This window comes from Hydra viridissima, unplaced genomic scaffold, assembly GCF_058129835.1.
Source record: "Hydra viridissima isolate aposymbiotic clone 2 unplaced genomic scaffold, HvirCarnegie_v1 scaffold_17, whole genome shotgun sequence".
Lineage (NCBI taxonomy): Eukaryota > Metazoa > Cnidaria > Hydrozoa > Anthoathecata > Hydridae > Hydra > Hydra viridissima.
The window spans coordinates 965747-989371 of NW_028324316.1; the positions used below are offsets into that span (position 1 = coordinate 965747).

General features: G+C 27.5%; 2 protein-coding genes across 4 annotated transcripts; both read left to right on the forward strand.

Annotated features, from left to right (window-relative positions):
• Window positions 1-3180: 3180 nt before the first annotated feature.
• LOC145183569 (small ribosomal subunit protein uS5m-like) lies at window positions 3181-14556 on the forward strand. 2 transcript variants are annotated; one of them, XM_090074710.1, is made up of 12 exons: window positions 3181-3273; window positions 6896-7015; window positions 9061-9132; window positions 9354-9458; window positions 10842-11033; window positions 11277-11311; window positions 11544-11631; window positions 12609-12655; window positions 12795-12852; window positions 13256-13318; window positions 13576-13712; window positions 14276-14556. In XM_090074710.1, exons 2-12 carry the CDS (start codon window positions 6928-6930, stop codon window positions 14495-14497), a joined length of 1107 nt encoding a protein of 368 aa, XP_089930836.1. In that variant the 5' UTR covers window positions 3181-3273; window positions 6896-6927; the 3' UTR covers window positions 14498-14556. The 2 variants fall into 2 exon arrangements, with proteins under 2 accessions (XP_089930836.1, XP_089930837.1); XM_090074711.1 differs by having other exon boundaries at window positions 3247-3270.
• A 1013-nt stretch (window positions 14557-15569) lies between these two features.
• LOC145183572 (deubiquitinase DESI2-like) lies at window positions 15570-23398 on the forward strand. 2 transcript variants are annotated; one of them, XM_090074715.1, is made up of 7 exons: window positions 15570-15684; window positions 19078-19145; window positions 19451-19523; window positions 20975-21068; window positions 21352-21459; window positions 21548-21581; window positions 22829-23398. In XM_090074715.1, exons 2-7 carry the CDS (start codon window positions 19107-19109, stop codon window positions 23027-23029), a joined length of 549 nt encoding a protein of 182 aa, XP_089930841.1. In that variant the 5' UTR covers window positions 15570-15684; window positions 19078-19106; the 3' UTR covers window positions 23030-23398. The 2 variants fall into 2 exon arrangements, with proteins under 2 accessions (XP_089930841.1, XP_089930842.1); XM_090074716.1 differs by having other exon boundaries at window positions 15612-15746.
• Window positions 23399-23625: the final 227 nt, after the last annotated feature.

Below are 23625 nucleotides of genomic sequence, written 5' to 3' on the forward strand. Positions count from 1 at the left end.
TATATTCAGAATAAAAAATACTATAGAATTATTTCAGATTAAAAATATTTTATTTATTGAAATGTTGATATCTAGCCTTGGCAATGAGAATGAAACCACGTAAAACAGCCTCGGCAAAAATTAATCATTGTAAACATTATGGCTCGGCAAAGAAATAACGCATAGCTCAAAATAGCTCGGCAGCGAGCGCGTTAATTTATTTGGTGAAGAAAACATCATTGCTATTGATGTTAATATATTTAATGCTACTTCACAACATAAAACACTTGAGCTCTATTTAACTTATAGTTATAGTTGTAAGTCCAAAATGTACAAACTGGAGGTAACGCCGAGAAACGTTGACTTTTAGGTAAATTTGGCACTGCTTAGATTTAAGCCTTCTATTAAAATAGTAATCACAAAAAAGCAAGAGCTACCGATCGCGTGTGAATATGTTTCCTTTGGGTTAGTTGTTCAGAACTACAAAGTCATTACCAATTTATTTTTTTTGTTAAAGTAACACAAAAGTGACTAAAGTGTAACTTTAACATAACCACACACCGTGCAATTTTTATTAGACATTAGTAATGACTTTTGAGCTCTAAACAACCAATATAAAAGTGCATTACTCACAACAGTATATTTTGCAGAATCGAAAGGAAAATTATAAATGTCTAAGAATAGTTTTTATATGAAGTAAAATATGTGGAGACAGTGTACTGTGTAGGGCATAGTCGGATCCAAGATCCGGAACCGGCTACCCGTATCATTAATTTGAGATCCAGATCCTGATCTATTTGGCTCGGAAAATCGGTTCCTGTTTGTTTTTTTACATAAAAATTTTTATTATGTTGATGTTGGATACCATTATAGCCTACACGTAGTTTGAAACTGTTTCACTTTGAAGCATAATAATATTTCAAATCAATTTAGAAAAACAATTTTAAAATGACTTTCCAAGAATCTAAAAGCAACGCTCCTGTTTGGAAGCATTTCTTAAAGAGCAAAGTAAATGAAACTGCTCAATGCAAAACCTGTAGCGTCATCTATAATATATTTCCTACAGAAACATTTACACGGGTACCCTGAAGGTGACTTATGACCTTATATCATATCCCATAAATTATTTTTTTTGATTTTGAAAGTATTCCATTTGTACATTCCAAAACTGTCAACATATAAATCCTTTTATGGTTGCTTTTCGAGAAAACATAGTTACAATACTTGTTTAATCTAGAGATTATTACCCCTCTGACTCATACTAAGACCCCTGAGAGTGGATCAAATGGCCATATAAAATTTGTTTGGTTATTTGTGCTATTGTATTTACACTTTTTTGATCGGATTTAGAAATAATTTCTGATAACAACTTAGGTTTTCTAATTTATAATGTTTTAAAAGTAAGTTTTTTTTATTTAGGCGGATAAGATAAATTTACAGGAATAGAATGCTTTTATAGAATGATCTTGGAACTTGGAATAAAAACTATTTTCTAAGTAAAATAGTTTTTTTTCTAAAAAAGAAATATTTACTAAAGCATAAATACAACATTTAACTTAAGTTATAAAATATATATATATACGTACATATACATTTTGTTTATATGTATCCCTTTAACTATAAATGCCTTGTGTTGTACACGCCGACAGCTCTTCGCAAGACCTCATTGAAATTAGCATTGTGTTGTCCTACCTTTCGTATTTTCAAAGTTATTTTCTTTTTTAGTAGATTTCTTTTATTTAAAACCTTTTTTTTTTTATAAAAAAACAAAACAATACAAAATTCAGCGCGGTAAATGGAGATTAAATTCCGCTTGAAGTTTTCCGCCCAAGAGCAAACTATAGCGCGTAAATTTCCGCCTAAGCGCAAAAAATTCTGAATGGAGAACGGCCTTTAACCAACATCGCCAGGAATTTTTCTTCTTTGCTGCGGCTACCGGCTTTACAACCGTCAAAAACTTGCTTCACATTTTCTAACTGAATTTTTATGAAGTTAGATATCTAGTTAATATATATCATTGCGAATAACTTCGACCGACAGAAACCATTTTGTTTATGCGGTCATCAAAAAGCCTTTCAAAACAAAATCGCTAAGTATTACCGAGTTCTCGACACTTCATTGTACGTCGTTGAAAGAAATTATTAAATGTCGGATTTTCTACCTTACCTTCTGAATCAAAGTATGAAAAAACAATATAATTTAATATCGATGTCTTTTAGCTTGTAGATAACTAGAAAAGTTGTGCTTAACAATTTAAAACCTTGTTTTTTGAAACATTCATCTTTAAGTTTAAGGACAATATGCGTCATCCACCATATTTTTGTCAATAATATTTTTTTCAACTTAGCCCAACTTTTGCTAAGTATTATTCAGCTTAGACAACAAATTTTCAAAAACAGTTTTTTTTAAAAAGAAGTTATAGAAGGTAGGACGAACTACCATAAAAATTTGGACTGGCCTTAAATCACCTGAGCATGCGTAGGACTGTTTTTCTACTTTTTTAACGAGCTACTTATTTAACGCGACACCGGAAGTTACTAAAAAAACGCCGGATTTTCTAATCGTACCACAAATCACAAGTTGTGCAAGTAGATAATAACAATTATCGAAGTGTACTAGACTGCATATTAGACTGTACATAGGCTGAACATTACTGAAAAAGTTGTGCATAGAGATTATTTTGTTTATTTTTAAAGATATTCTCCTTTTTTCAGAAAAGATAAATGCCGTCATAACCCATAACCTCATAAAAGATTAACATTTGAATTTTTAACAACTTTTGCCTGGTAACGTTCATTTTAGTGAGTTGTTTGCCAAATAAATTTATGCTCAATAGAAATGTTTAGTGGTGCAACCGAACACTGATAAAAGCCAGACATGCCTGAAATCATTCGAGGACTGGCCTTAAATCACCCGAGTAATCTTATGAAGATTAAAGAATCCTTTTAATCGAATATATTTTGATTGTTATGTTGCCGCCACAGCATTTTTATCAAAATCTCTTCAAAATCCAATCTAATTAGAAATGGCAATTTTTCAATTTCTAAGGCAACTGACGGTAAGTACAAATAAAAATTTCACTATACTCAATTCTGCATAGTTAACCAGAAAACTTTATTTATAATGTTTGCACTTATAATGGCACTTGTAAGTGCTATTCACTGATCTCAAAATATAACTTTATATTTATAACCTTAAAAATATAACGTTATATTTTGAGATCAGTGGTGCTGTTCTGCACATGGTCGCAAACTCGGCTCACGGTCACATGACGAATAAACTTCAGTTGAGGTGGTGAGCGTTGTTTCTTTTTTAAATGATTATTATTTAAAATTTCAAATTACAAATAAAAGTAACACCCGCCTTCAAGTAATAAATTGGTCTTTCAATATCACTGGATTTCTATTTTTAAAATATTTATTAACTGTTTCTGATTTTATTGCTAATCAGTTTCTAGTTTAGAAATAAAGTTACGCAAAAGTAAATAAATAAATGGACAAAGATTAAAAGTAAATAAATAAATGGACAAAGATTAAAAGTAAATAAATAAATGGATAAAGATTAAATTATATACTTAAAAACCAATTTTGAAAACGTTTTCTTTTTTTATTTGCCAAAATTCAAGAAAACATCTTTGTTTCTGCAATCCCCTCAAAAGTTTCAAAAATATCTAACCAGTTCAGGTTTCAATCTATGTTTCACCCTCTAAGGTTAGATGCTGGACTTGATGAGCAAATAGAGTTCATTGCTTGATTTTGTTTAATATCAATCTTTTCAATACCTTTAAATAACTTGAATTACTGGATCAAGTCACCTCTTAGCCGCCGAGTCTCTAAAGTTGTCATATCCAAAATTTCTAATCTTTTTTCTTAGTCATGATATTTAGTTCCAGTATCATTTTGGTTGCTCTTCGTTGAACTTTTTCTAGTTCATTAACATCTTTTGTATAATATTAACTCTATGCTTGAATCGAAAACTCTAAATTTGGTCTAACATACATACAATACAGTGTTTTTATTAGATCTTTATCCTTGTACTTGAATGTATTATTTATTAGTGATACCATACTATTTGCTTTACTGGCTGCATATTTAGCTTGTTTGACCCATTTCAAATTACTTGATATAAAAACACCAATGTCTTTTTCTAGTTTTGACAAGAGTTGCTGAGAAAAGACAATCTTGTCAGACCAATCTATTGAATTATAGTTGAAGTAATAATGAGATCACTGTATTCTTTCTGATAAATACTTTTCCTGGCAGCATTAATTGATAACAAAATAAAGTTATTGTACTCATGAGATATATCTGGTGGTCGATAAATGCATCCAATTAGAATTTTTTTTTTTCTTAAACATAAACAAGTCCAAATTTGTTCAATAAAATTATTGTTTAACTGTAAAATATTTGTTTCAAACTGATTAATTAAAACTGATTAATACATTGTTTGACATAAATACAAATACCTCCTTCATTAGTCTTTCTTTCTCTTCTGAAAATATTATAGTTATTTATGTTTACATCTGATTCTGTTTTAAACCAAGTTTCTGTGATACAAATAACATCTGTCTTATTTATTTCAATTTGTAACCTTAATTCATCAATCTTATTATTCAGATACGTTGCATTTGTGTACCAAACCATCAGTTCTTTGCATTTTTGTGTAATGTGTTCATTGTTTATTCTTAAATCACAATTCTTAAGGTCATGAAAGTTTATTGATTCGATAACTGTCTTATTGCTTAGCAACTTATTAAGGCTGTGAACTCCACCGCTGTTTATTTTATTGCTAGTTTCAAGGTTAAAGCATGTTATGTAATTTAAGTATTTTTTGGCATTTAATTGCTATTTCTTAATTCTTACTACCTTGTCATTTCTTATTATAATGTAATAATTTGCAGAGTCAATGTTGTCTTTATTTAGTTTTTTTTACACTCTTCTCACAATAGCTACGATTTGTACTGTTCAGATTTAGTCAAATCAGGATTTATAAAAATATTTTTGTAGGCTTTATTTTTCTTTAATTCTTTGGCTTTTTTTAAAACAGAATTTCGTTGAGATTTATCAGTTAAAACAACAGTATGAGGAGCTTAAAATCCATTCTTTGACTTTAATTTGATAACAATTTTTATTTTGACATTGACCTTCAACTTTTGCATGATTTTCTTAATATTTTGTTTATCTTCTTCGATTGCTTTGACTTTATCATTTGATGCTGGTTCCTCTAAACCGAAAGTAACCAGGTTATTTTCTCACTTTCCTTGGTTTTGTTTGCGATAATAATAATAATTTGCATTTGATCTGGAGTCTTTTTCACTTTACTAGCCCAATCACCTGCCACTGCTGGACTAGTTTTATATTGAGAATTTTCTAATTCAAGAACTCTTTTAGTCAAGTTTGAACTATCTTTTGTTAAAGTTTCTACTAACTTTTTTAAATCTTTGATTATCGCTTCTTGTTCACACTTGTAAGTGTTGAAATCTCCTAACTGCAAATTAACCATTTGGATTACTGGGAGGGCTACAATCCTTAATACCAGTGGATTACTTCCTGTCAGTCAATTTATATGTAAACTTAATACACAAAATAAAATATAGGACTTGAAAATAAGAATATAATTATGTAAATTACAGGAATAACATATTTCTGTTTAAAGAATATAAATGCTTAGTATTAGGTGTGTTTTCAGATCAACTAAATATTTTTTATCAAAAAATATTTTGTTGACCAGAATAAAATTCCTTTTTTGTGATTGTTATTTTGCTGGTTTAATCATATTTTTAAGTGCATTAAATTACGTCATTTTTAAGAAGCCCAATCTTTATTTTAACCTTATCATAGCAATCACTTGTCATTTCAATGAGAGGAGTATTTTGTTTATGAATTTGTTTATAAATTTCTAGGGACTGAGTGTTGCATGGATGTGATTAGTTTAGAAATTTTATGCATAGTGTCCAAAAAGGCTAGAAAAGTTGGAAAAGTGATTTTTAAAACAATTTTGGAAAAGTCAGAAGATAAATTTTGTATCATTCCATTTTTTTCACTATTAAGACATACTACTATTTAGCTATGCTGGCTAGATAAGGGTTTTTTGCTTAAAGTAAGCATAGTTTAAGTTGTAAAATAGTTTCCTGATGGCAATTTTTAGCTGGATTTGTTATAGTTTTTCATATTCAGATGGGAAAAATTGTTTTTAAACATTCCATTTAAATGTTCTAAAAATTAACAAAAATGAATCCAAACAAAAAAACCAAATAGACTTTCTTCGCAGAGCAAAAAAATTATTTTTTGACTAACACAAAACATTATACCAAAAGCATTTCATTTCAATCGCAAATTTTTTAATTTAAAAAAGCAGCAAGAACTTATCAGATAACCCTATATGTAAAGATTTTTAAAATTAATTTACATGTGAGCGACCAAATCAAAAGGGGTTAAATTCAACGAGAATTTATTGAGATAACACGAATTGTACAAATTTTTGATTTATATAGATAAACTTGAACATAATAGGATTATTGTTGTTATGAGGTGAACCTGAATGACTCGCCATAATTTTTTTTGGTGTTGAGAAAAAATGTTTTAAATGTTTTTTTTTTAAATGCGTTTCAGTTTGTTTAAAAGTTTCTTTCTATTCTCTTTTCTTCTCTTAAACAAATATTTTTTTTGATTTTTTTCGCCTTTTTTAAGCTAGCAAAAACATGATTTTTTAAGAACATAGTGCTGGAGTTAGAAATGTACACATCATAACATAGTGTTCACTGTATGAATATAGATGTTTCAAATTATTAGTGTTCACAGAATGTATATGACTGTATATCAAATTATTCTTAAGTTATTTTATTTTATGATTAAATTTTATGTTACTATAATTTATGTATATTGATGCTGTCAGTATTCCTATTACTTTCTTGCAGAATTAATGCAAGCAAGATTGTAGTATGTAAAGATGAGCTTTAGAATTTGCCCTGGTATCTCAAAGTTGTTAATCCAAAGATTTGCCCTGCATTCTAAGTGTTGTTCAAATTATTTATTAGGTAATTAAATACATAATTTTAACTTACTATCTAATGTCATTTCTATATTATTATGTATTAGCATAAAAACTTATTTTATGTAAAAAAAACTTGTGTGATCTTAGATCCTCATTAAATTGAAATTTATATAAGGTAAATGTGTTTTTCCCACGTTTAAAGTCATTTTTTCTTAAATAAAGAATAAATGATTTCTTTAAAATTATCAATAACTTTCATTTAGACAGGTATAATTTTTTTTTTTTTTTTTTTTGCGAATAGTCAAGTTAAATATTTTTACTACTGGTATCTATTCTTTGAAGAAATAACTGGTGATATGAAACTTTTTTAGTTTTGATTGTTTGTGTTAAATAATTACCTTAATTGCATGAGATGTGATAGTGGAATGGAGGTGCTGGAGGTGATGATCAGAGATCCCTACAAAAAGTGTTTTACAGTTCTGGACAACATATAAATGAATTACCTAATTAATATCCTGAACTAATAGCTTACTCAACTTGCTTAAAACAGACAGCAAACTACTTAGGATGTACATTACTAAGTTTTTCCATTCTAGAAATTACTGAAATAGATGACCTATTAATACTCAATTAATTCATTGTTTGCACAAGAAAATCTTCTACTGGCCATGATAACAAACATGGATTATTCATAAGTTGGCTGAAAAAAGATTAGTTGTTGCATGAGCTTAAAATATATTATTAATATGCCTACATGTTTTCAAAAAACTGAAATTGGTTTTACAGCTAATAATTATTGTGAGTTGAGTACGCAGGTTTGTCTGAAACTGCCATTAACAAAACTTGAAAGTTATCCCATATCCTACTCAGCCAGTGGAATATTTTATTAGTTCTGTTAGATATGCCTCTTGGGTGCTCTGAGCAATTAAAAAGATTTATTAGAGAATTTACTAAATCAAAGTCTATGATAAAGTACTACGAAAAGAAATCAGACAGTTTTTGAAATTATCTTATGTTTTATATTTTAGAAAATAGGAAGTAATTTACAGTAAATATAAGGTAAACTTGATAAAGGAAACTTCAAAAGTTGCTCAATTGGAAAGCCCTTTGGATTACACATTTTTTAAAATAAAAAATGTACCTCAATTGAGGAACTTTCTAGACCTCATTTTCTAGATTTCAGGCTAACAATGTTAAAAAGAAAACATTTTTTGTCATACTTTTCACTTGAAGCCTCAAAGGTTTATGAAGAGTTCCTATATGTTTTAACAATCAAAACAATATCTTTTAAAATTCACTGAGTCAGCAAATAGCTCTAATATATTTTTGAAATGATTGTTGATTGTAAAATGCAAGTTTTGTTCACTGAAGATTTAAAATGAAAATAGTTTTAAATATAGTTTGAATTTCACCAAATACATGCACATCTGCTTCTTCGATGAATGGTTAGAAGAGAAATTAATCATCATCATTGTATTATTAAAGTAAAAATATAGAGTCTTATCTGTAGAATATCTAAAGTTGAAATTAGAACATTTCGTCTTAAGTTATCATATCCGAAGTTTAAAAAATTAAGTCAAGAGGAAATGTAAGTTAATTAACTATAAAAAGCAATTCACTTGATGTAAATGTGATACATCAATATGATATTTTAATAAGATATGCTAGCTTAGTTCAAAAGAGATTTCAGCATGAGGGGAAAAAAAAGAATATTATTATTGGAGAGATTTTGAGAATACAAAATAAATAACAAGCTGCCTACAAGTTAATGAATATAAAAATCAGCTACACTACTTAAGGTCATTGCTAGTTACCTATAGAAGTTTACCAACTACCTTGCTTAAAGATCAACAAGTTTAAAAATAGTAAAAAAACTTTTTAAAAGTTTTGTTTGTACATCCTTTTTCACTTTTACTTTTTCCTTGAACTAATTTACTTCTTGATTGCTTAATATATTATCAATATTATTATTGATAATGATAATATTTTAAGCAGTTCTTATTTAACCAAATAATTTTGTAGGCCTAGATTTCTATTAGATATTTGTTTTGTTACTAAAAGCTTATATGTACTGATCTATCTCTTTAGTGTATGGAGATTTTAACAATCATGTAGGCAGATCCTCATTGACTTGGTTAAGTAAAAGATGCTATGTTATTGGTAACTATATTTTTCTAGTTTTAATCACTTTCATTTCAATTTGAACACCAGCTTTTCAGTTTTGTCAGTGAAGCATGTTATTAACCTTAAGAACAAAAAATGTTTTTTAAGGTTTGCAGTAATTATCAAGTAATCAAATGAAAGCTGCATTTGGGTTTTTGTTGTTGTTTCAAATTTTGTTTTATGTTTAATTTTGTTTTTAATATTTTTTGTTTGTTTAGGAGAATATGATAAGTTATGGCAAGCAGTCAGTAGTGGTAAAGGTAAACGAGGTGGTAAGAAAAGAACTGCTGCAAAACAAGTTGAAGGAGAATTTTTAAAATTTGGTATGAAAATTTTACCTTTTTTTTTTGATCAGCAGAATGGTGAAAAAAAAATTTTTTAGCCTTTTTTTGGTGTTAATTTTCATCATGTTGCTGAAAGGGTTTTTGCATTGAGAAGATTGTATATTGAGAGGATTTTGTATGAACAGTTTTATCAATTACTCAATGCTTTTAAATATAGTTGAATTAGTTGGTTTTATTTGGGTAAATTTTGTATGTATAAAAAATTAGCGTGTTGCATTTTTTTAGTTTATCAGCGTAATGTTAATTTTTTAAATTTTATTTAACTTCCACTCAAAAGCAGTTGTTTTTTTCACTTGTGCAACTCTAAAACTGATTCAACTTTTAAGTGTTGTTTCAAAATTAAGTTCTATTTATCCATTTTAAAGCTTTTTTACTCTTTGCTTTTTTTTACCCTATCACTAGCCAGGTGTATAATTGTAACTCTCAATCACCATTTTCATACTTTCATTACTTTCTTTGAGGAATGGAATGAACCTTGAGCAATAAGTGACTGTAAATGGATAGAGATTAGTTACAGCTACCTAAATGTCTTTAAACTGCAAACTTTACTAAGTTATCTTTTAAATTAAATAGGAAAAAGTTAATTAAACTGAAGAGGGAAAATTGGTTATTGCAATTAAAGATTTCAATCAGAATATGGTGATTTTCAAAAGATTAACATTTTTCTTTTGCAATTTGAAAGTTTTCATGATTGTTGTTGGTTTTTTTTCTAATAATAAAAAAAAAAAGTTCAAATAACTGCTGATTAATCAATTATTGTCTCATTAGTCACATGGTGAATGTTGTCCTTGGAGGATTTTTTTAGTACATTTTATTTCAAACCATCATTGATTTGATTGCATGCCTTATTATTTATTTATATATCAAATTTGTTACGCAGAGGACCTAATTTAATAGATGAAGTAGAATATGTAAGTTTCTGTTATTTTGATTGAATTGCAATTGATTTGGTCACACTGGAAATATTCTTTATGAATATTAGACAACTCAGTTTAATCTTTCTAACTTTTATTCTGCACCCAAAGAGGTGATGGTCAAACAAAATTAATTGCCCAATAAATTTGATGTCAGATGAAACTCTGTGTATAAAACATTTCTGTATTATATCTTCTTTATCATAAAATTGCTCTTAATCTTATATAATATTTCTTATTAAAGTAATCCTGAATTAATTCTCTTTTTACTTTGTTTTCATGATTCTTTTGAAAAAAACTAGTAGTGAATAAGGACCTTCTTTTAATCTTAGCACATCCATTTTGTACTGTTGATACATAACTATTATTAAGGTAACTTTGTCAAAGAATCTAATGAATATTTGAAAAATATGTGATAAATGCTTTCTGTCTTTTTTTGTAAACACAGGCAAAGCTAACATGCAGTTTCCAGGTTTAAATGCACCTTTGTCTATCAAAGAGGCAGAAAGATCACCTAAAACTAATCCTCTTGCAAAGTCTGATAAAAATAGACAACCAAAGTTAGATCCTGCCTTGCGAGGATGGAGTGGTACATCATGGCCTGGAAGATATGCTGGTTCACCAGAGTCTCCAAATAAAGGTAATTTTTATCCTTTAAGGCATTTTTTTTTTTTAATCAGGCTTTTTTTTTTTTAAAGGTTTTTGGACTAAATTGCTCTAACACATTTAGAAAATCTTTATTTAGGTTCTTAAAGGATCTTTGTTTTGGTTTAGCACTATGATAAATCAAATATATGATAACTAATAATTTATTCATTGATTACTCACTGAGAATGAGATTGCACTTTGAGGTTTACAAATCATTTCTGGATTTTTTTTATAGAGGTTATAGAAGATTTCAAATCAATTGTGATTGAGGTAAGAAAAATAGTAAATTATAAAACCATACCAGATGTATGCATTGATAACAGCGTTTTGAATACTTCAGAACTGTATTTTTTGTCAAGTCTTACAAGAATTTAAAATTTAATGGTCTTTCAGACAGGTTTATGTCAATTTACTTGATGCTGTAATCATCATAAGTTAAGTTTTAATATTATGATTTATATTACTATAATGATTGTAAAATATTTTCTGCAATTTTCTATAGGTTAAAAAAGTGTCAGTTACCAGAGGAAACGGTAAACGAAGGAGAACAAGTGCAATAGTTGTGGTCGGCAATGGAAAAGGAGCAATTGGTAGGTTTATTGTTCTTTAAATTGTTCAAAAAGGTCAGACAAAAACAAAAAAAAATTTTTTTTACATTTTACACTAAAAATAAATAAATTAGCTCAGTCAAATACTTGATTGGTTTAGTATTTCTTTACTCTGTTAATAAGTTAATCAAGATAATACTGCTAAAAGTATTTGTAATAACCATAATATTAATTTGTTTGAAATTTTTTAGTGAGTTCTAAAACAAAATGTTTTCTTTTTAGTAATTTTTAAGTTCTAAGTAGCAAAAATTTAAGAGCCAGTATGCATGAAAATAATATTTATTCTATCATGAATTTTTCTCAAAGAAATTGCTAGACATTTTTATTGAAAGCAGATCTTTTAAAATGATTTGTAAACTTAACCCATTAAACAAAAACTTGTTCAATGGTTGCAAATGGTGTTGTTTTAAGGTCCATAATTACAATAAGTTTCTTTTTTGCAAGTGTTTATTTTCTACTATTTGTATGTGTTTATTTTCTAGATTTTGCTAGAAAATTGAATTTCCCCTTGCTAATAAATAAGTTTTATTTAATCACCAAAAGTGTTTTCTAAGGTGTCCAGTGATTTCTTCTTATTTAGTTAAAAAATAAGTTACTCTTTAACTCGTGTTTTTTAACATTCGTTTTAATCAAAATCAAAAATGTTAATTTATTTTCTCAATTGGAAAAATAGGTAAATTTACATTAACATTCAAAATATTTAAATTATTAAAAAAATTTATTACTACTTTACCAATAAATATATATATTTTAAATAGTTTACATTTTGTTGCGCAAGAAATAACATTTGATATAACTGCACGCCATTTTAAATAACTATTCTAAATCAAAGTGTTCATTCTAATTCAAAGTGTATGATTTTCTCTGAAGTATTTCTTTGTAGTATTCTCTGTGTATGACTTTCTCAGTAGCCAAAGATTTAAACTTTTCCTCAACGATTTACTTTATTGCTAATTTAGGTTGGGCAATTGGTAAAGGATCGTTTGCTGCATCAGCAATCCGAAAGGTTTACAAATTTGTTTACATAAAACCTCATATTCACCAACAAATGTCCTTGATGTGGGTAATACGAGGGTTCTTTGTTTTCTTTTTTTTTTTTTGAAACAATTTTTAAATTCAATTTTGTTAATTTTGTTGATTTTCAGGCAAAAAACAAAGCTGTAAACTATCTTCATTACGTTCCCGTCCACGATGATAAAACAAGTACGTTATTCACTACATTTGCTCATTTTTTATATAGTTAAGAGTTTAACTATGTGAAATACTCTAGAGATCAGTCTGAAAACTGAATCAAAAGGCTTCTCCATCACATTTGTTTTATTGGAATATTTAAATCACTGGCGATCTCTTGCTTAATTGTCATTTTCCAACTTTTATCAAATCTCTATTTTTATTTATTATCTTCAAATTATTTTCTTTTTTTTTCTTACAAATAGTAATAAACTTCGATCTAAAATCTCAATGGACAAACACATTCCACACCAAACCATCTTTATTATTAAGTTAATGATGATTAAGATGATATTGATCTGTTTTTATGTCAGGTTAAAATCAGTGATGTTATTTAAATTTTTTTACGTTATCAATGTTGTGACTTTCTTTTTAGTTTATAACAACTTAGAAACAAAGGTGAACAGTACCACTATAAAGTTTGAAAGGAAGGTCCCAGGTATATACATACATTTGGCTGCTTGTTGAAGAAATATTTATATGTTAAGTTCACAAAATATAGAAATTATGTATGTAATTATTTTGGGAACTTAAAGAGGATGTTACTAAAGAAGAATTGATAGTTACTATAAGAGTTTTTCTGGGGAAAATATTCTTGGATTGCATAATTGCAGTTCATTAATGCAAAAAATAAAACAAAAACTTGTTGCCATCGTTCTACGGCGGCAATTAGATGCAAAATGTAATGCATTTCAGGATACGGTCGACGTTGTCAAAGAATAGTTCGAGCGATATGTGAGTTAGCAGGAATTGAGAATATTCGCTGTAAAATTGTTGGACGAACGACGCCTCTGACCGTCGTTAAAGCAACTTTTCAAGGGCTCGCTATGCAGGTAAGTTCAGTTCTTTTTACTAATACTGCTTTTCCCGACAGCAAAATTTCAATGAGATATAGAAATCACCATACATGCATTCATAAATACATCCGCCGCCCCCCCCCCCCCCCGCCCCCGCCCCCCCCACACACACATGAATAGATTCCTTGTTAAGTTTTTATACAAATTTTGATAGAAAGTAAACAAATTAGCATTTAACAAATATTTATGAATGAGCAGTTGTTTTGAAAAGTGTAAATAAATTAAAAACACTGTTGACCAGTTTTCTCACCTTTTTTCAAATGTTTTTTTAAATATGCATTCGCTAAAACTTTATGTATATGTAAGTTGTTAAATTAATGAAAATCAGTTTATCAGTTTCTCTTGTAATTTTCTACTTCTTTATCTATGGTATTTTATTACTTTGAAGAAATTTAAAAAACCCTCATGCGCCTTTATTTAAACCACTGTATAATGTTAATAACATTTTTAAGCACTAGTATTAATATTTATAAGCAATTTTGAAGAAAAAAAACCAGAACTGTAAAAGTTTTACTGAAATTGCAACTTTTATTTTTAAGGAAACCCACCAAGAACTGGCTGAAAGAACTGGGAAATGCGTTGTAGAACTTCGTCCTGAGAGAGGCAATATTCCCATCATTGTTGCAACACCTTCTGAAAAATCTGTTCTCCGACGTATAGAGGAGGAACGGAAAGGAGGCGATAATGACATTACTAAATACTTTGATCCTTTTTTGAATAGTCATAGACCCAAAACAATTGACCAAATTCGTCGTTCATGAGGATTTTTATATTTTTTAATCCAGTAGTAAAATTAAATTCAATCACGATCTTGTTTTTACAGTTGTTTTTTTTTTTAAATGTACAATTTTAAGAAAAATCAGTATTAGACCGCCCACCTAACTACTCCTAGCAATCGCCTACCCAATTTCTACCTACCGTCATCATGAATAAAGTTTGCATAAATGTTCTTTATAACGTAGTGGACAATTTTTTCTTCACTCAGAAATTTTTTCCGATTTATTTTCAGCCACGATTTCTCTCAGAGTAAAACAATTTAATCTTGTTAAATTTACTTCAATCTTAATAATCAAGTTATTCCAGGTTTTTAAAATTATTTCTAAGCTTAGGTTCGGTTTGTTATTGCGACTTCTTTATTTTCGGTCGGTCTTTCGGTTTATGATATCGATTCAGTACTTAACTGGAAAGTTACAGTGCTACAATTAACTTGGAAAGTTACAGTGCTACAATTAACTTGGAAAGTTACAGTGCTACAATTAACTTGGAAAGTTACAGTGCTACAATTAACTTGGAAAGTTACAGTGCTACAATTAACTTGGCGAGATATTTTTAATGGATTTTTTTTCTCTCAAATTAAAAAAAAAAATTTTTTTGCCTTTCAAGTTGGACAACGGGGATGCATCTGCATCGTAACAGCCAGTTTATTGACTTTAGCGTTTATTACATCGCTAAAGCTGGTAAAGCTGTGTAATAAATTTTAAATATATATTTTAATGAAAAACTTCTATGAAAACAGAAGTGAAATAGTGTCTTAAAATGTTTCTTTCTATGGTTTATGCAATTATAACTCAACAACTTTATTAAACATTTAGTTTTTGATGTAAAAATTCTATGAAAACACTAATTAGGCAGTATTTTGTAAAACGTTTCTTTTTGTCGACCATGTCTCTCTATTCTGATATAGTTAGTGACCTGCCAATCAATATGAATATAGAATAAATACCCGCCAATCAATATAAAAATAGAATAAAATATATTGACACCCTAATAACTCTTAAACAACCTGAAATCCTGTGAACGAAGGTAACGTTTCTCATAACACGATCTTACAAGTGGGTCCGTATTTTGACGAGTAAAAATTATCCGTGTATAAAAGCCCTTGTTTCGCGTTATTTGTAAACAAACATGAGAAAGATAACAGTTGTTACCTTACGTACCTAATATAAAGGTATTAGAAAATCTTTTCTTAAGCTTTTGAGTTTCATAAAACGGATATTTCTTTTACCATAGGTATAACACTTAAATTCTAAAAAATGTAACTAATTAGCTTTTTTTTTACCTAAATTAAAATGATGATGATATTATGGCATGTTTTTTGAATACATAATTATCATTGTTATTATTTTTTTAACAGTATATATATATATATATATATATATATATATATATATATATATATATATATATATATATATATATATATGTATATATATATATATATATATATATATATATATATATATATATATATATATATATATATATATATATATATATACATTCACGTATATTTATTAAAAACGTTTTTTTGTTATATTAAGTTATGTTAATTTTCATAAAGAAAAAAATAGAGTTTTTAAATTAGAGTTTTGATAGCTATGAAATAGTTTAAAGAGCACAGTGAGACCATATTTCCCGAATTTTACAATTCAGATAAAAAGTTTTATTTGCATATTTGTATAGAAAAATATTCCTGAGCAAGTTTTTCTTAAAACTCATTTTTGGCAACTTTAGTTAATATTAACTATATAATTAAGCATACTTGACTTTTTATTGAACTTTTTTTTTTATTAAGTATAAAATAAAAAGTAATTTAGTATGAATTTAAATGTTTTTTCTGTAATATATTTAATAATAAATTTGACTTTGAAGAATATCCAATTAAATGAGAAATTTGCTGTAAGGTATTAATCTTTAAAAGTGCTGATAAAGTGATCTAGATTTAACTTTAAGCAATACTTTGGACCTTAACACATAAACCTTTTGAATAAATCAACTGTATCAAAAAATTTTAAGTTTTAGTAAATGCAATTCCCTTGCATGAATCACATGACCAAAGGAAGTATCAGAGATCAATAGAATATTCAGTTATCAAATGGTTGATTGTAAATAAAGTTAGCTAGAAAGTTTAATATAAGCCAGCTATATTTATCCAATATACTAAAAAGTACACAATAGTTAGGTGTTTCGAAAGAACCAAAAATTCTTTGATGATAGCTGTGGAGAAAAAAGAGTAAGGTCAAACAGTAGAAGTCTGTTGATAATGTTTTGTAAATAAAATTATAGGACAAAATTACTGTTCTGATTAGCAATTTCATATCAAGGAATCAGAAAAGTTTTATTTTTCGATTTTAGTTTTATCAAAAAAAACTTTCTTTGAGCAATTTTTAAAAAATATCTTGGTTGCATTTAGATGTCAATATCATAGACAATGTCACTAGATATTCTGACTAGACCTGGTTCATTATGACAAAATTCTCTCTAATCTTCAAACATCAAATGTCAATTTTTACCCAATTATCTGGTTTATCTTCCAAAAAATATGGCCAATTGACTATTTTTAGAGTCTTTTGAAGTAAAAAATTTATAAAAATGACAGTCACACTTAAGTTACAAATTTTTTAAAGACAAATATTAAAAGGTTTAGAATTGAAGTAAAGAGTGAAGAAAGTTTTTGCAAATTTTTCTAATTTTTTAGTTCACAAAAACATGTTTTTACCATAAATATTTATGTTTGATCAAATATATTTTTGTATAAAAGTTTAGAGTTTCTTACTTTCAGCCTTGTTCAAGAAGTTCTTAAAGTCAGAAAATACTTTTCAATAAATCTCATTAAGTTGGGATTTGGCAGTGAAGAAGACTTTTTAAAAATGAGTCCTGCTATAATTGACCTATCATCAAAGCACAGTTAAACTCAATTCAGAAAGTTAAAGATTACTCACCTAATTAATTAAATAAGACATTACTGATTGTCATTGGAGAAGATATTCCAGGTTCTTAGAATAACATAAAATAAATCCTTAGTTTTATTGATTTTAGCAATGTCTATTTTGCCATTTTATGTGATCTCAAAGTTGCAAACCTTCGTTGTGGCATTCAAGCCCATTCAAGCAAGCATCCATGCTGCTGGTGTGATATCAGCTGTGATTCTTTTCAGAACAGTGGTTTATCAATGGTCTTTCAAGCCTTTTTGTATCAATACCACAATCACCTTGCTTCTGTGTGTCAAAAGTAAAAAAGTTTGAAAAACTTGTTCACTCAAACTTGTTGGAAACCCTGAGATCAATATTGAACATAATGAAATACCTTCTATTGAGCTTTATCTACTAGGAAAAGTCAATTCCAGCAACTTCAATCAATCTGGCCATAAAGAGGCATCCAAAAGGCTCTGCATTCAAGAGCAGCCATATTATGGTGGTTACATTGCAGGAAATAACTGTCATAAACTTTTACAAATTGTGGTTCTCCTTCAACAAATGGCTGAGAATTCTGGTGTTTTCTAAGTTTTGTTGTTTTATTGTAACATTCAGGAAATTCAGATAAGTTGTGTCAAATTGCTTTGGAAATATCCTTGTTAAATCTTACAGCAACAAATTTGCGATTTCAAGAATGCATGTTTTTCTCTAAACATTTCATTCACTACAAAAGAATGTGCTGTGTTTTACCATGTCAAGCATTCATCAGAATTATAAAAACTTCGCTGGGACTCTGCAATGATCAATCAACTGAGATTTTGCTTCAAACTTTCAACATCACTGGGGAAGATATAAACAAAATCAAATGCATCCAAGCTACAATAAACAGTTTCAAAATTGTGTTGTTGACTACAATAGTAAACATTTCTCATGGATGGTCAGAAGAATTCAATTATCATTTAAAATCTAGTCATCTCCATAGATTGTATAACTTGAGAGAAAAAAATCTTTTAGAAAACAGAATGTGTTTTTAATTTGAAACAGAAAATTGTCTTGGATCTATAGTGATTAAAATTGTAAAGCAAATAGGAAAATATATTTGAATGGTAAAATTTACAGAAATTTTATCTCATTCTGTCAGAATTACATCAATCCAGTAAGAAGGCTTTATATTATGAGTTTATCATATTGAAAGTTTATATTATGAGTATTATCAAAGAATACAAAAATTGTTCCTTTAAAAATTTTTTTAATGTTTTTTTTTTATCATGATACTCAGTTTTTCCATTGTGAAAAAATATTATAATCAGCCAATCTTAATACAACAAGTTGTTCAGTCAGCTTAGGTAGAAGGTATTCTTTAAAAAACAAGTTGTATAAAGGTAAGCTACCTGTCACTTTCTGCTTTTTAACTGACATTATGCTAAATTTATTAATTTTATTTTTATAGTGAAGATAAATAGGGAATATTTCATGAATATTGCCTCATATAAAAAGTTGAAGTATTGCAGACTTATATTTTTTGCATTCTTCCTTTATTTTGAAGCTTTAAGTAAAAAAGATCTTTTCTTTATTCATATGGTTCTTTTTAAATAAATTTAAATTAGACTTTGGAATAACATTCATTATATTCTGTCCGTTTTTAGGAAATTTGTTATGTTTGCAAAACCTAGCAATGCCACAAACTCCTGTTGTTATAAATGTTTATAATATGGTAAGTTTTTGTAATATGATAATATTTAAAAGAGTTTAATCATTTATATTGTAATTTTTTTTGTGTGATTACCTTTTATTTATTTATGTAGCTTGACTTGTTTAACATTTTACTTTGGTTTATGTAAGTAATGTAAAATAAGGTAATAAGTCTCTCTTCTTGACCATGCTATTTGACACTGTTTATAATTTTTTTAAAAAAATTTTCAAGACTTTGACATGATAAAAAGTTAAGTTTTTATCTACATTTGTGCAAATTTTTTAAAATTATTCTTTTGATCATCCAACTTCAAAAATTTATTTTAGTATTGGTTGAATGAGTATACTTCTTCTCTTGGCCTTGGAGTTTATCATTCTGGTGTGGAAATTTTTGGCAAAGGTAGCTTAAATGTTTTATTTCATTTTTGTTAAAAGGGTCAAATGATATATAGACATCAGCTGAGAAACAGTTATAATTAGAGCTTTATTTGTAACATTTGAAACAAATTCTAATAATTATGTAGTTTTGAATTGATTGTTATATATAAATATTGCATTTTTTAAATATTTATTTTTAACTCATTAATTTACAATTCTAACATGTTTTATAAATTAGTTTTTTAGATCAAATAGTAGAAAAAAATCTCACAAAAGCAAGTACAGTAAAATCTTCAGGAAATACTTTCCACTTTTAACAGATTCTTACTGAACGAAACATTCAAAAAAATATGTATAAACTGATGTGTGTGAAAATGATATGCACTGTATAAACTTTGATGAGTTGAACAAAACTAGATTTTACAAAAATATGTGTTAATTGAAATTCTTTTGAAATAAATTCTAAAGTTTTCAAAAACTGTCAAATAGACTTAGTGAAAACTACATCAAAATATATATCCACTGAATATTTGTTTATCCATTCAGTGAATGGTATTAATATATACATTTAGAGGTAAATGTTTAGTATTTTTGTTATTTAAATCTTATGTATAAATGAAAGTTATATTGTTAAATGATATCTTTAATTCTACTTTTAAGAAATCTTTTTTACTTCCTTTAAATTTAAATTTAAAGGAAGTAAAAAAGATTTCTTAAAAGTAGAATTAAAGATATTTTTTTTAATTTAAGTTACCAATAAAACAAGACTGGAAATTTTTATCTATTATTAAATGGTTTTGCTTATAATAAATATTTAATGAATTTTATTTAATGTTAGATTATTATTTATTTTTTTATTTATTTATTTTTTTTCATAGATTTTTTCAACAAGGTTAACTTATTTTTTGAAAGCAGCTCATTTTATCAATGCAAATAGTGTTATTTAAATTTTTAACAAAAACAAGGCTGTGTTGCACTTTTCCAGTTGGTTTTATGGTTTTAAAAAATGAAATAAAAATGCTTTTAATTTTCAAGTCATTTCGGAATAAACTCTTTTTAATAAATAATAAGTAAAAATAAAACATATGTACTAGTGAAAGAGATAAAGAACCTAGTTAATTTGATAACTTGAAGCCATCATGAAATCGTTATCAATATTTTATTGTAATCAAGTATTCAGATTTTAAATGCCTATGAAAATTAGGATGAAATTTTATTATAGGATATATTTAAAATAATCTTTTGTCTCATCGCTAATACTACTTCCATCATTTTATTTTTTCCTTATATCATTGTTCTGCATTTAATTTCTTATACCATTAACAGTGCTGCCTATTCACTAGAAAATAGCTCTAATCAAACTGTTGACAGTGGTTTCTTCATATTGGAGTTTAGTTGTATTTATAAAATGGTTTAATAAACTGATCATTAACAATTTGGCACAATTATTGATTAGATTAATATTCCTTTTAGAATATGCTTATGCAGGACATCCTTTTGAGTTTACTGGAATTTTTGAAATGGAGCCAAAAGATGAATTTGAATTGGGAGAAGGATTTACATTCAAGTACGTTTCACAAAGAAATTGGTCAAAATTTTTATTGAAAAGAAATTTAAAAGCTTGTTGCTTAAAATCAAATGCATTTGTCTTATAATTATGCCAAATAATTTAATGCCAAATAATTATGCCAAATAATTTAATGAATGAAAATAACAAGTATTAAGTTAAAGTTAAAATGCTGTAGAAATATTTTTTTTCTTGTAAAAAAATTAAGTATGTAGAAAATGTTTTTAAGTCTTTGTAAATATGGAAATTTAATCTTTTCTGAAGGTGTTTATTGATTCTTTAGGGAAACAATTGCAATTGGTACAACAGATTTCACAGAAAGGGATGTCAATGATATAATAGAGACATTAGGGAAATCTTATTTTGGAAATTCTTATCATCTTGTAAAAAAGTAACTACTTTAATTATGTTAAATTTTATTTTGTTTTCTCTCTGCTTTAAAATCCTTTTGGAATAATGCAGAAAATATTATTTTTTAGAAATTGCAACCATTTTACAAATGAATTTACAAAGGTTTGTAATAAACAATAATATGTATACTTTTTAATATTGTTTTATTTGTAAATTTTCAAACATAAATTTTTTGTTGTGATATTTTACATTTTAAATGTTCTTCATTTTCGAAATGCTTAAAGCAAATATTCTATTAAAACTTGCTTTATAAATGGTGTCATTTAAATGCCAATAAGTGTATTTTGTATTTTTTTGATTTTATTTTCAAAATAATTCGTAGTTTACTTGCCATGAAGCTTAGGTCATAAATTCTTTTTAAAGAAACAATTTAATCTTTTGCCATTTTTCGTAAATGTTTTTAAAATGTTGTTAATAAATATTTCCAACAAGATAATTGTAGCAGTAAAAAATCTGAAGTGAAATGATGATGATGTGATGTCTGTAGTAGGGAGCATAACTGGATAAAATAAATTTTTTTTGAAAAGGTCTACTCTCACCCCTTTAAAAGTTTCAGTGACCTCAGGGTACAAAAATTTGAGCTCAAACTATATTTATAGGTCCCTCAATATGTCCAAAAACAATTTGTCCCACAGTTTTGGCACATAAACTTTTAAAAATTTTAATCTAAAAATATTCCTTTAACACTTTTATCATGTCTCAGACCATCAACAGAACACCTGATACTCATATTCAGACAGTTCAGAATACATTAGTCAGAGCTCAACTACTACAAGAAGGACAGTAATTGATAAAAGCATTGATGATGTTAAAACATTCATTCAACACGACTTTCAAAAGGATTAGCCAAAGAGTTTTGCATCTTTCAGCACTAGTGATTGTTCTTCGAATTTATGTTTTTTTTTTAGTTTGAGTTTCTTTTCAGCAACAATGAAAAGTAATAAATTTGGCAGTAGATTCAAAGGCTAATCTAAAGGCCTATGCCAGTTAAAAAAAACATTCTCCAGGTATGTAGAGTACCCTGAGATCACAAGTGGAGTGAAATATTTGTAGTTTTTTGATTCCACTGTTGTAGATGTAAACAATTTAAATAAATTAATAAAATTCTACTTGATAAAAGTTCTTTTATATGTTTTTGTTGCTTTGAAATAGTTAACTTTACTGATCAGTAATCAAAATTTATGTTCCATAAAACAACTTCTCAGTTGTTAAAAATGCAAAATAGATTATTTTAATACATAAGTTTGCCATAAGCAAATATATATGTAATGAATTTCATATTTATCATTTATGTTTAACAAACTTCATTTGCTGAATGCAATTGCGTGTGAAAATTTTTGCCTTTACAGTATTTATGCGGAAAAGAAATTCCGAGTTGGGTTAACAGGTTGGCTTCTATTGGCCACCGATTTCCTATCCTTGTATCCTGTATTCCTAAAGAGTGGCTTACTCCGGATGGGGCTCTTTCTAATAGCAACGTTGATCTAACAGAATGGGAGCAGATTGATTACCCTCAAAGAAGTAGCGATATCAGACCGAGGTCCGATTAAGTCGATTTACTACGGATATTGGCAACGTGAAAAAATTCAATAATCTTTATGTTTTGTATTTTTTGCTTTAAGCTTTAGTTTTATTTCAAATACTCAAATATTTATAACTCTTGTGATGAAAAATTTTAGAGATTTTTATTAAAACTTTATATTTTTTCAACCGAAAAGTGGCGAAAAGTTTGATAAGAGCAATTTAACGGAACGATTTTGTGAATAGAAACTTTTGTCTCTAACTTCATTTTATTTGGAAATCTATTGTCACCCCTAAAGGACCTATAAAAGGAGGATTCCATGAATTTTAGAATATATTTTATACATTCGAGTTTTGTTGTAAATATGTTTAGATATAAAGAAGCTTCAACTGACAAATGAACGACTTCTAAAATTTGCAATATTTTTCTAAGAATAGCAATTACTTTATTTCTTGATTTTTCCTTTTTCTTCCATTTGTTATTTCTTCATGCTTTTGTTTGAAATAATTGATATTTTTCTTGATCACACTTTGCGAGTTAAAAAAGAAATGGATTTATTAGAGCGAGAAAAAAAGATTAGAAATTTTAGAAGAATGAAAGTTTATTAGAAAGCGATATTCACCA